The sequence below is a fragment of the Oncorhynchus kisutch genome, unplaced genomic scaffold (assembly GCF_002021735.2).
Source record: "Oncorhynchus kisutch isolate 150728-3 unplaced genomic scaffold, Okis_V2 scaffold2994, whole genome shotgun sequence".
NCBI lineage: Eukaryota > Metazoa > Chordata > Actinopteri > Salmoniformes > Salmonidae > Oncorhynchus > Oncorhynchus kisutch.
Window position 1 is genome coordinate 666 of NW_022264939.1, and position 13347 is coordinate 14012.

The 13347-nt window shown below is 44.1% G+C and overlaps 1 protein-coding gene across 1 annotated transcript; it reads right to left on the reverse strand.

Moving 5' to 3' along the window:
- Positions 1 to 994: 994 nt before the first annotated feature.
- LOC109877402 (dual specificity mitogen-activated protein kinase kinase 5) lies at positions 995 to 13068 on the reverse strand (the record flags this gene model as incomplete). Its single annotated transcript, XM_031820079.1, has 4 exons — positions 12617 to 13068; positions 12460 to 12508; positions 9366 to 9433; positions 995 to 1064 (listed from the first exon to the last, which is right to left on the reverse strand). Coding segments are annotated over exons 1-4 (319 nt in total), but the record flags the coding sequence as incomplete, so codon positions are not given.
- Positions 13069 to 13347: the final 279 nt, after the last annotated feature.

Genomic DNA, 13347 nt, shown 5'->3' on the forward strand with positions numbered 1-13347 from the left:
TCTTCTCCAAGACAAACAGCTTCTATTTATACACTGTACATAAACATACTCCCAAGTATTCAATAGAGCAGTATTCAACTCTGACCCTATGAGGTCCGGAGCCTGCTGGCTTTTCTGTCCTACCTGATAATTAATTACACACCCACCTGGTGTCCCAGGTCTACATCAGTCCCTGATTGGAGGGGAACAATGAAAACATACAGTGAACTGGCGTTGAGGTCCAGAGTGGAGTTTGAGGACAATAGCGCATTGTGTAATATCCTAACTCTTATCAACTGTGAACAAGACCCCAGTGGACAGGCAAGGAACAACTCATTGTTTCATTGGTGAAACTGAACACACATCAACAACACTTTCTTTCTTAGTCGTGAAAACATTGAGAAAACGTATTACAACACAAATGGAACAACAAATGAACTAGAGCTTTAGTGAGTTTTAGAGGGAAACGAAGCCACACTGCACATTTTCCTCAACACAATACCATTAAAGTCTATGTTAAAGGCTCTGGCAATTTTGATTGATTACTTTGCAGTGGCTGTGTTGATTCTTTCCACTCATGGGCACCCACAGTTCTCTAGTCCTCTACCCAGAACCCACCACTCTCTCCCCAGCACCCAGTCTCTCTCTCTCGCCCCAGCACCCAGTCTCCCTCCCTCTCTCGCCCCAGCACCCAGTCTCCCTCCCTCTCTCGCCCCAGCACCCAGTCTCCCTCCCTCCCTCTCTCGCCCCAGCACCCAGTCTCCCTCCCTCTCTCGCCCCAGCACCCAGTCTCCCTCCCTCTCTCGCCCCAGCACCCAGTCTCCCTCCCTCCCTCTCTCGCCCCAGCACCCAGTCTCCCTCCCTCTCTCGCCCCAGCACCCAGTCTCCCTCCCTCTCTCGCCCCAGCACCCAGTCTCCCTCCCTCCAGTCTCTCTCACCCCAGCACCCAGTCTCCCTCCCTCCCTCTCTCGCACCAAGCACTGTAGTGCTCAGAACACACACACACACAACATACCTCGAGGAAATATCTGGAGAGGCTCAGGCAGTAGGCCATTCATCCGCTGCTCCTTCACATTATTGCAGTACTGAGGAGAGAGAGGAAGAGATACCCAATAATCATCAGTGAGGAAGAGGAGGATAGCGAATGTAAATCCCTTTTAACCAAATGTTTTCTCAACACCAGGGTGGTGAGTATAGCCTAGTCTACAACAAACACATGCTGTGTTGAAAGCTGCTGCAGGTAGAGTCTAGTGCCCTGTGGGCTAGTTCAGGAACGGCTGTAGCATCAACCTCCTCCTCTCCAGGTCATCAGCTCACCGAACATTCGGTTAGACCCTGTTGGGATCTCTCTCTCTCACACACACACACACACACACGAGCCTTGGAGACTACTGCCAAAGCAACATTGCAATTCATGTTTCAGTTAACTAAACCATCTGTTAAAAAATGTGCATGTGAGTGTGAGTTTAACCCCACCTCCTTCTTTGGAGGGTTGAGACCTTTGGAAATGAACATAGAGACCTTGTCCCTGACAATCAGACCCATAAGCACAGACGCAGATGGATACTTGCAGGGGCTAGAAATGTGTGTGACAGATTGTGGCTCAGTTTTTACCATGCGTCAGTCAGTGTATAAAAACCTAACATTTCCAATCTAGTATAGATGTGCATATCACTCTAGATATTTAAATGTAGATGGGCAGGGCCAGCTTGGAATCAGAATGGATCTGAACGGCTCCCCAAGAGGCACAGCTGTTATTAAAAGGCCTATTTATCACTGTCAGCCTCTCCTCAGGTCCCATCCCTCCACTTGCCCTCCGGTGTTGTCACTAGGCTGAACAGGAACAATGGGCCTAACACAGCAACATGCTCTCTCTCTCTCACACACCTTTAATTTTCCACTCGGCTACCCTATTGATTAAGACCGCAACAATTACCACCTAATCTTTTAAAAAGGTGTATTAAAAGACATTCCCCTTTGTTGGCCAATAACTAAACAGTGTCGGATCACAAATACCATCGCTCAGCCTAGGGGGACAGGAGAGAGAGAGGGGAGAGAGAGGGGGAGAGAGAGAGAGGAGAGAGAGAAGAGAGAGGAGAGAGAGAGGGGAGAGAGAGAAGAGGGGAGAAAGAGGAGAGAGAGGGGAGAGAGAGGAGAGAGAGAGAGGGAAGAGAGAGGAGAGAAGAGAGAGGAGAGAGAGGAGAGAGAGAGAGAGGAGAGAGAGAGAGGGGAGAGAGGAGAGAGAGGAGAGAGAGGAGAGAGAGAGAGAGGGGAGAGAGAGAAGAGAGGAGAGAGAGGAGAGAGAGGAGAGAGAGAGAGAGAGAGAGGGGAGAGAGGAGAGAGAGAGAGGGGAGAGAGAGAAGAGAGAGGGGAGAGAGCGCAGGCCCAGCCTGCAGGAAGCTCATCATCATTAGCAGACGAGGAGGGGGAACAGGAGAGCACGGGATGCAATTAGGGCTGCTACCTCCGGGGGCATACGATAGGAGGAGGAGGGGAATGGGGTAACGTGGTAGACGAGCTGACACGGGTCAGTCTTTAACTTTCACAACGGCGGCTCCAAGCCATTCAAGGTGCCGAGCAATGATTAGAGTTGCCTGGAAGACTGGCATGTCTCACAGGACTCGCATGTTGAAGGATGGTCCTTTTATTTATTTTTTGTCTGGCTTTCAAAATAAAAGTCCTTAGAGAGTCATACACAGAAGATGGTTAAAGATTGACATGATGATAATTAATCGATAGGTGCATTTTAAATTCAAGGGTAGGGCTGGCACAATTACCGTATAAATGCTGTAACCGACGGTTACAGGTAAAGACCATCATAACCATTTAAAGAACAGTTGACTGAAGACAGGACGGCCGGGCTTTGGTGCAGTTCAGTCCGTTCCTACGGTAACATGGACTTTTAACAATGGGATGGAACTTTGTTGCTCCTTGGTTTTGTAGCGAACAAGTCTTGGGTTGCCTAGACAACACTCCCCTCCCTGCAGCAGCAGCACACATAGAAATACAATGAATAGAACAGGCTTGGAACCTCTAACTCTGGCAGTTTGACTGGTAAACTCAGTACACTGGCGATGGCTGGTATTATGATGCATTATTTGCTATGGTAATGTAGAATGTTAATTCATATGATGTTAACTGATGTGGTTCATACAATAGAAGGTATTATTTCAGTAAAGTTGAATCAACAAATCACAGCACATATTGACGGGCAACCTTCCTGCTTTGCTCCTCGCAATGGCCACCTGGCCACCTATTATGCCATCATTGACTTGATGCCTGTTCTATTAATGATATATCTATGACAGCACACAGTCAGGAGCTGAGGAAAGGTTGAAAATGTGTGTTTTTTGCTATGAGACTAATCACAGTCATCTAGAGTTCCATGACCGTCACAGGCCTGTTAAAGTGTTTTACATGATTTGTTTGGCCTTTTAAATGGCAATTATATGAGATGAAATGGATGAAATGGTAGTTCATCACTCCTACTCTGAAACAGTGTTGAGGAGAGGTACCTAATGAATTTCCCCCCTCTTACGCACCTAATACATTGGCCTCTCTTAATTCATATTAATTTTGCACAATGGCTATCCAGTCATCTGGAATTAACGACAGCCAGGCAGAATGCACCCGAGTCTCTACGGAGGCCAAACGGCCACAGCAGCGAACCAAAGAAGCCCATATGCTTTGAATATGAATACAAATGGATTGCTGAAATGCATAACCCTTTACATTAGACGCCCGGGAAGCCTGCCTCGCGTATATTATATACCTGTATTACAATTTTCCCTGGCAATCAGCAGCTTTTCGCCAGACACGCTCGTCCCGAGAGGAGCAGAAAGCCATTACAGGGGGCCCAAATTCCTTTACCGAGAGATTGGAGATTTGTTGTGCAGCATCCGAAAATATGTGGACGAAGCAATGTGTTTTTGTGTCGGTGGCGGTGGGGAATGTTGTGTCGTATGGAAAGCAAATATTTCAGTCAGTTTGGAGATGTGAAACATAGATCTGGTAACGTGGGATTCAGCCAATAACACACACCAAACAGGCGATAGAGCTACTCTGTGTGATTATGTTCCTGCTGAGATGAAATTAGCTCTTTCATTGATGAAGAGCCACTATGATAGAACTATTGAAAGCCACTTGTTTTAAGGGTCAAAAACACCAATTCATCGCATTTCACAAAGATTTACTGCATCTCAAGAGTAATAATATGACAAAAGAAGCAAAACCACTTGACTTCGTCATGATATATCTGATTCACTTCCCTCAGTGGTGAGCCTCATCTTTGCAGTCTGTGTGCTCGTGTCATCGTAGAGCTCAAAGTCAACTGCCAGACTTATGGTGAATTCACATGATCCATAATGGCTGAATCAGTCACGGTCAAACATCTCCAATAAAACTCCATTAACTTCCCGCCTCTCCTAGCGTCCATCTTAAACCAAGTGTACACTTGGCGAGGTTTAAGTGCCCAAATGGTCCACACAAATAGCTCATCCTGCCACATCAATATTTCTGCTCAACTTCTTCCTCAAACACAAACTACCTTGCATCGGCTCTATGCACACTCACCAGACTCTATACACACACACTTTCAGATAGGCTGCTGCTACTCTGTTTATTATTACCCACATGTAGATACTGCATTACCTCAGTACCCCTGCACATTGACTCAGTACTGGTACCCCTGCACATTGACTCAGTACTGGTACCCCTCCACACTGACTCAGTACTGGTACCCCTCCACACTGACTCAGTACTGGTACCCCTCCACACTGACTCAGTACTGGTACCCCTCCACACTGACTCAGTACTGGTACCCCTCCACACTGACTCAGTACTCGTACCCCTCCACACTGACTCAGTACTGGTACCCCTCCACACTGACTCAGTACTGGTACCCCTCCACATTGACTCAGTACTGGTACTCCTCCACATTGACTCAGTACTGGTACCCCTCCACATTGACTCAGTACTGGTACCCCTCCACATTGACTCAGTACTGGTACCCCTCCACATTGACTCAGTACTGGTACCCCTCCACATTGACTCAGTACTGGTACCCCTCCACATTGACTCAGTACTGGTACCCCTCCACATTGACTCAGTACTGGTACCCCTCCACATTGACTCAGTACTGGTACCCCTCCACATTGACTCAGTACTGGTACCCCTCCACATTGACTCAGTACTGGTACTCATTGCCTCGTTATTGATTCTGACTTGATTCTGACTTGAAAAGTAAATCAACAAGACAAAAAAAAAACAGGAGAGATGTGTTCCAAACACAAGTATAGTCTCTATACCACAGATAGGTTTCTATAGAAACATAACACATGCAAGTGTCCTGTTACTTCCTCAACATGAAGGCATAGACCTATAAGGTACATCCGTCCACAAAGCCTCACTTCTCTCTCCGTTTGAGCTCAGAGGCTGAAATAAAACGTGTGGACGTGTCTAATTCCCTTCGCAGCCTCGGTGAAGTCAATAACACATCTTTATTTTATTGCTGTCACTCTTTTGCCTGAACCCGGTCCAATGCAGAGGACTGAAGGTTGGCGGCACTTGCCGAAAAGATCACGTGTTACCATGACGACACCGATTGGCACATCAGACACGGGCGATTCCACGTTAGCGGGAGTGGAAAATATTTTTGTAATGTTCTGACAATTCTCACATAGGAACTTCAATGGGAGGAAGGATGTTTGACTTGTGTTTTTGCATTTTGTATTTAACAAGAAAATCATGGCAATTGTATCGACCTATATATGCTTCCTGTAAGACCTTACGATCTATGAACCGTACGGGTTGGTGGCATTATACTTCATATAGTGTGCTCTAACATATGTCCCGATTCTAAAATAAAAATGTCCACATTCATTTATTCAAAATTTTAAAAAAAGAATAATCTCAAAAGTCATTTTTAATTTTGCAGAAACATTTACATTATTTTCTGTGGAATAAATGAATGTGAAAAAGTACATAAGAATCTAGATACTATCTAGTAGTCCATATGGTAAAGCAGACTATAAGAAGTATAACATGTCTGGTTCACGGAGCATAAGGTCTTACAGGAGGATTGTAAAGGTTTAAAAAGGGTCTACAACGGACACATTCATCAGGATTCTCTCAAACGTGGCACAAATGTAAAAAAATATATTTCATATATTTAAAAAAAACACTTCCTCCCAATGAAGTTTCTATGTGAGAATTGCTACAACAATCCGAGATAGCAAAAATATATTCTGCTCCCACTGGCGTGGAATCACCCACATACAGTGCTTTGTTGTAGGAGACAGAAATATATTCTGCTCCCACTGGCGTGGAATCACCCACATACAGTGCTTTGTTGTAGGAGACAGAAATATGTTCTGCTCCCACTGGCGTGGAATCACCCACATACAGTGCTTTGTTGTAGGAGACAGAAATATGTTCTGCTCCCACTGGCGTGGAATCACCCACATACAGTGCTTTGTTGTAGGAGACAGAAATATGTTCTGCTCCCACTGGCGTGGAATCACCCACATACAGTGCTTTGTTGTAGGAGACAGAAATATATTCTGCTCCCACTGGCGTGGAATCACCCACATACAGTGCTTTGTTGTAGGAGACAGAAATATATTCTGCCCCCACTGGCGTGGAATCACCCACATACAGTGCTTTGTTGTAGGGGACAGAAATATGTTCTGCTCCCACTGGCGTGGAATCACCCACATACAGTGCTTTGTTGTAGGGGACAGAAATATATTCTGCTCCCACTGGCGTGGAATCACCCACATACAGTGCTTTGTTGTAGGGGACAGAAATATGTTCTGCTCCCACTGGCGTGGAATCACCCACATACAGTGCTTTGTTGTAGGAGACAGAAATATGTTCTGCTCCCACTGGCGTGGAATCACCCACATACAGTGCTTTGTTGTAGGAGACAGAAATATGTAGAGTTACTTGTCATCTTTACCAGTCTGCTTAGCAATGAGCACACTGTGGCCCTGGGTGAAAAGATCTGTTGTAATAGATTTTTAATAGCTCCCCCCCCCCCCCCCCCCTTCAACAAAAAAACACTCAATAGCGGAGTGAAAAAGAAGGTTATAATTGCTGCCTCAATGGTATACCGGGGTCAGTAATTATATTTACTTTATTCCATTTTTAAGAATTCTTCAACAGGAGATAATTTATTTTCCAAATGCAGTGTTATTTTCAATCTTTGGCCATAGCAACACTCATTCAACACAAAGGCTGTCGTCTCAATCAAAAAGACCACACCAGAAAATATATTTTTTTTTGGGGGGGGGGGGTTTCATTTGCATTTTTATTCGTCAATGTAACTTTAATTAGCCTATACGATGTCACTGTTCATTTATATATTTTTTAAGGATGTGAAAGGAAACGTAATTACAAGTTGGGACCTCTGTAAATACCAGGAGAACTCAGCTCACCTCTGCACCGTCCACAAGGTTCCTCCCTAAAATGGAAACGGTTCCACCAACTGTTGTTATAAATGTTGATGCGCAATAAACAATTACTGTGTTACTTGTGAACGTTACTTGCGAACCTTACTTGCGTAAGCTACTTGTGAACGTGACTTGCGAACGTGACTTGTGGCGAACGTGACTTGTGGCGAACGTGACTTGTGGCGAACGTGACTTGTGTACGTGACTTGTGGCGAACGTGACTTGTGGCGAACGTGACTTGTGGCGAACGTGACTTGTGGCGAACGTGACTTGTGGCGAACGTGACTTGTGGCGAACGTGACTTGTGGCGAACGTGACTTGCGAACGTGACTTGCGAACGTGACTTGTGTACGTGACTTGCGAACGTGACTTGCGTACGTGACTTGCGAACGTGACTTGCGAACGTGACTTGCGAACGTGACTTGCGTACGTGACTTGCGTACGTGACTTGCGTACGTGACTTGCGTACGTGACTTGCGTACGTGACTTGCGTACGTGACTTGCGTACGTGACTTGCGAACGTGACTTGCGAACGTGACTTGCGAACGTGACTTGTGAACGTGACTTGTGAATGTGACTTGCGAACGTGACTTGCGAACGTGACTTGTGAACGTGACTTGTGAACGTGACTTGTGAACGTGAATTGTGTACTGGACCAAAAACGAAAATGCCGGAGAAAACACTTCAATGATTTGTCTTCTTGATTATAACACTTGGCACAAGGAAAACCCACCGAGACTAAACATCCCCTTAGTACACTGTTGTTATGGCAGAGTAGTCAGGGAAACTGTTATGGCAGAGTAGTCAGGTACACTGTTGTTATGGCAGAGTAGTCAGGTACACTGTTGTTATGGCAGAGTAGTCAGGGAAACTGTTATGGCAGAGTAGTCAGGTACACTGTTGTTATGGCAGAGTAGTCAGGTACACTGTTGTTATGGCAGAGTAGTCAGGTACACTGTTGTTATGGCAGAGTAGTCAGGTACACTGTTGTTATGGCAGAGTAGTCAGGTACACTGTTGTTATGGCAGAGTAGTCAGGTACACTGTTGTTATGGCAGAGTAGTCAGCTAAACTGTTGTTATGGCAGAGTAGTCAGGTACACTGTTGTTATGGCAGAGTAGTCAGGTAAACTGTTGTTATGGCAGAGTAGTCAGGGAAACTGTTGTTATGGCAGTGTAGTCAGGTAAACTGTTGTTATGGCAGAGTAGTCAGGTAAACTGTTGTTATGGCAGTGTAGTCAGGTACACTGTTGTTATGGCAGAGTAGTCAGGTAAACTGTTGTTATGGCAGAGTAGTCAGGTAAACTGTTGTTATGGCAGAGTAGTCAGGTAAACTGTTGTTATGGCAGAGTAGTCAGGTACACTGTTGTTATGGCAGAGTAGTCAGGTAAACTGTTGTTATGGCAGTGTAGTCAGGTACACTGTTGTTATGGCAGAGTAGTCAGGTAAACTGTTGTTATGGCAGTGTAGTCAGGTAAACTGTTGTTATGGCAGAGTAGTCAGGTAAACTGTTGTTATGGCAGAGTAGTCAGGTACACTGTTGTTATGGCAGAGTAGTCAGGTACACTGTTGTTATGGAAGTGTAGTCAGGTAAACTGTTGTTATGTCAGAGTAGTCAGGTAAAATGTTGTTATGGCAGAGTAGTCAGGTAAACTGTTGTTATGGCAGAGTAGTCAGGTAAACTGTTGTTATGTCAGAGTAGTCAGGTAAACTGTTGTTATGGCAGTGTAGTCAGGTAAACTGTTGTTATGGCAGAGTAGTCAGGTAAACTGTTGTTATGGCAGAGTAGTCAGGTAAACTGGGGGTATGGGAGTCTAGTCAGGTAAACTGGGGGTATGGGAGGCTAGTCAGGTAAACTGGGGGTATGGGAGGCTAGTCAGGTAAACTGGGGGTATGGGAGTCCAACAAAGTGTCATGTTGAAGAGAACAATACTCACATATGACAACATGGCTTTGAGTTCTTCATCACTCCTCACAGTGATTCTATCGCCCACCTCATCCTCATCTGAAACACAGATTAACATCTGTAGTTACTGGGCTGTGTTATTATTAACAGCTGTAGTTACTGGGCTGTGTCATCATTAACAGCTATAGTTACTGGGCTGTGCTATCATTAACAGCTATAGTTACTGGGCTGTGTTATCATTAACATCTGTAGTTACTGGGCTGTGTCATCATTAACAGCTGTAGTTACTGGGCTGTTATCATTAACAGCTATAGTTACTGGGCTGTGTTATCATTAACAGCTGTAGTTACTGGGCTGTGTCATCATTAACAGCTGTAGTTACTGGGCTGTGTCATCATTAACAGCTGTAGTTACTGGGCTGTGTCATCATTAACAGCTGTAGTTACTGAGCTGTCATCATTAACAGCTGTAGTTACTGGGCTGTGTTATCATTAACAGCTGTAGTTACTGGGCTGTGTCATCATTAACAGCTATAGTTACTGGGCTGTGTCATCATTAACAGCTGTAGTTACTGGGCTGTGGTATCATTAACAGCTGTATTTACTGGGCTGTGTCATCATTAACAGCTGTAGTTACTGGGCTGTGTCATCATTAACAGCTGTAGTTACTGAGCTGTGTCATCATTAACAGCTGTAGTTACTGGGCTGTGTTATCATTAACAGCTGTAGTTACTGGGCTGTGTTATCATTAACAGCTATAGTTACTGGGCTGTGTTATCATTAACAGCTATAGTTACTGGGCTGTCATCATTAACAGCTATAGTTACTGGGCTGTGTCATCATTAACACTGGGCTGTGTCATCATTAACAGCTGTAGTTAATGAGCTGTATTATCATTAACAGCTGTAGTTACTGAGCTGTGTTATCATTAACAGCTATAGTTACTGGGCTGTCATCATTAACAGCTATAGTTACTGGGCTGTGTCATCATTAACACTGGGCTGTGTCATCATTAACACTGGGCTGTCATCATTAACAGCTGTAGTTACTGGGCTGTGTTATCATTAACAGCTGTAGTTACTCAGCTGTGTTATCATTAACAGCTGTAGTTACTCAGCTGTGTTATCATTAACAGCTGTAGTTACTCAGCTGTGTTATCATTAACAGCTGTAGTTACTCAGCTGTGTTATCATTAACAGCTGTAGTTACTGGGCTGTGTTATCATTAACAGCTGTAGTTACTGGGCTGTGTTATCATTAACAGCTATAGTTACTGAGCTGTGTTATCATTAACAGCTGTAGTTACTGGGCTGTGTTATCATTAACAGCTATAGTTACTGAGCTGTGTTATCATTAACAGCTGTAGTTACTGGGCTGTGTTATCATTAACAGCTATAGTTACTGGGCTGTGTCATCATCAACAGCTATAGTTACTGGGCTGTGTCATCATCAACAGCTATAGTTACTGGGCTGTGTCATCATCAACAGCTATAGTTACTGGGCTGTGTCATCATCAACAGCTATAGTTACTGGGCTGTGTTATCATTAACAGCTATAGTTACTGGGCTGTGTTATCATTAACAGCTATAGTTACTGGGCTGTGTCATCATCAACAGCTATAGTTACTGGGCTGTGCTATCATTAACAGCTGTAGTTACTGTGTTATCATTAACAGCTATAGTTACTGGGCTGTGTTATCATTAACAGCTATAGTTACTGGGCTGTGTCATCATCAACAGCTATAGTTACTGGGCTGTGCTATCATTAACAGCTGTAGTTACTGTGTTATCATTAACAGCTATAGTTACTGGGCTGTGTTATCATTAACAGCTATAGTTACTGGGCTGTGTCATCATCAACAGCTATAGTTACTGGGCTGTGTCATCATCAACAGCTATAGTTACTGGGCTGTGTCATCATCAACAGCTATAGTTACTGGGCTGTGTCATCATCAACAGCTATAGTTACTGGGCTGTGTCATCATCAACAGCTATAGTTACTGGGCTGTGTCATCATCAACAGCTATAGTTACTGGGCTGTGTCATCATCAACAGCTATAGTTACTGGGCTGTGTCATCATCAACAGCTATAGTTACTGGGCTGTGTCATCATCAACAGCTATAGTTACTGGGCTGTGTCATCATCAACAGCTATAGTTACTGGGCTGTGTCATCATCAACAGCTATAGTTACTGGGCTGTGTCATCATCAACAGCTATAGTTACTGGGCTGTGTCATCATCATGATAGCTTAAATAGAGATGGATTAATTTGAACAAAATCAATACAGCAAATTGTTAAGAATATGATTCCATCAAAGCAATGCTGTTATTAACTTCAGCACTCAAGGTCCAGTGATGTGTATTCAAATATATATATTTTGGAGAGTATTTTGACACTTTATTGAAACAGCATGGAAATCAGAGCGGGGTTTTGGTAGGTGGGGGACACAATAGGAAAGGTGGATGCAGGGATTGAACCCTGGTATCCAGTGGGGAATTGTATATGTGACTTGTACCGGGAGTGTTATACCTCAACCACAGCTCTACACCTGTGGAGAGTATTCTGCCTTTAAATAGATGACTGCTTTGTAACGGTGAAAGCCAATGTATAACATCCAACAAAGCAATTAATTCATCCTAAAGTTACAGGATAAGAAAATCAGACATGTGAGGACTAGAGTTTAAATATGGTGCCTTTAATGGAAGCAGGCCTAATGGTCCAGGCTTCACAAACTTGGTCCGGACTACGTTTCCCCCTAGTACCGATCTTGGATCAGTTTCCCCATCCTAACCACTACCACTAGTGGGAAAAATGCTACTGACCCAAGATCAGTGTCTTAGAGGCAACTTGCACCCAGGAACATAGCCTACATGATCCTTTTGGTGTGCAAAAACTGAAGACAATCAATCTTATTGGGTATTAAGGACAATACAGCCAAAAAGGCAAGTTAAGTAGCAATTGAGTACTAGTAGTAGACTGAGCTTTTCAGTTGTAACTAAACATAGTTGGGTAGAAGTCTGCCAAACGGACTTAAACATTTGGTTGGTGTAATGAAAAACTGTCTCCACAACAGGAAACCAGGCTGATGAAATCTCAGAATGTCAATCTTTTCATGAGGTAACTTACATTCAAACGCAGTGATTGTGGTTTCGGGCATGACATCCCTTATAGCGACCTGCAAAATAGATTCAGAAAGATATGAACGGTAAAGCAAAACAGTTGCTAACTAGCTAGGTCCTTAGCCTAGCCAACTGTAAACTTTGCAACTGTAGCTAGCGCTCACCAACAAGTCATTGAAGCTCAAAAGTGATGGGCAGTCCACGGATGAGTCCATATCCCCGACGGGAGTCTTTATACGGATCTCTATTCCCTCGGTGTCCATAGCGCAGAAGTTATTTAAAACAAGTAGAAGCATAACAGACGAATAAGCAGAAACATAATCAGTGTTGGCTGGCTAACTTCCTAACGGCACATCCTATTACTATCCTAGCTACATTAGCTGTCAAGTTAGCCGTTAGCTAACAGTTACTACATTTCAACTAACGTTACTTGCATGACTAAGAGCAAGCCATTGCAGGTCTTGTCAACGAGAGAGTGCGTTTTAACGTTTCCAACACAGTTTGACTCACGGACATACAAAGAGCGTTTTAAAGAGTTGGAAATGATATAGCTAGCAAAGTTAGCCGCTATGCAAACAAAACCAGGAAGTTCACCGGAAGTTTTCGTACTTCCAACCGGATATGTATTTAGGAGCCAGTCTTTACTCTGGCTGGAATACTCTATCACAGTCTTTGACTCTATGGTTGTAGTAGGAGCCATACGTTTCTGTGGCGCTGTAGACTACAATCGTTCAGATAATTATTGTCCCACATGATGAAATCGGGGAGGGGACTGTGAATCTGTCTCCATTTATTCCTTCATATGTTAGTGAAAGGTGGGTGTATGATACGTCTTGCCATAGAGATCCGGGATTTACAAAATTACACTGATTGGCCAGATGGTGGCGCTATAACA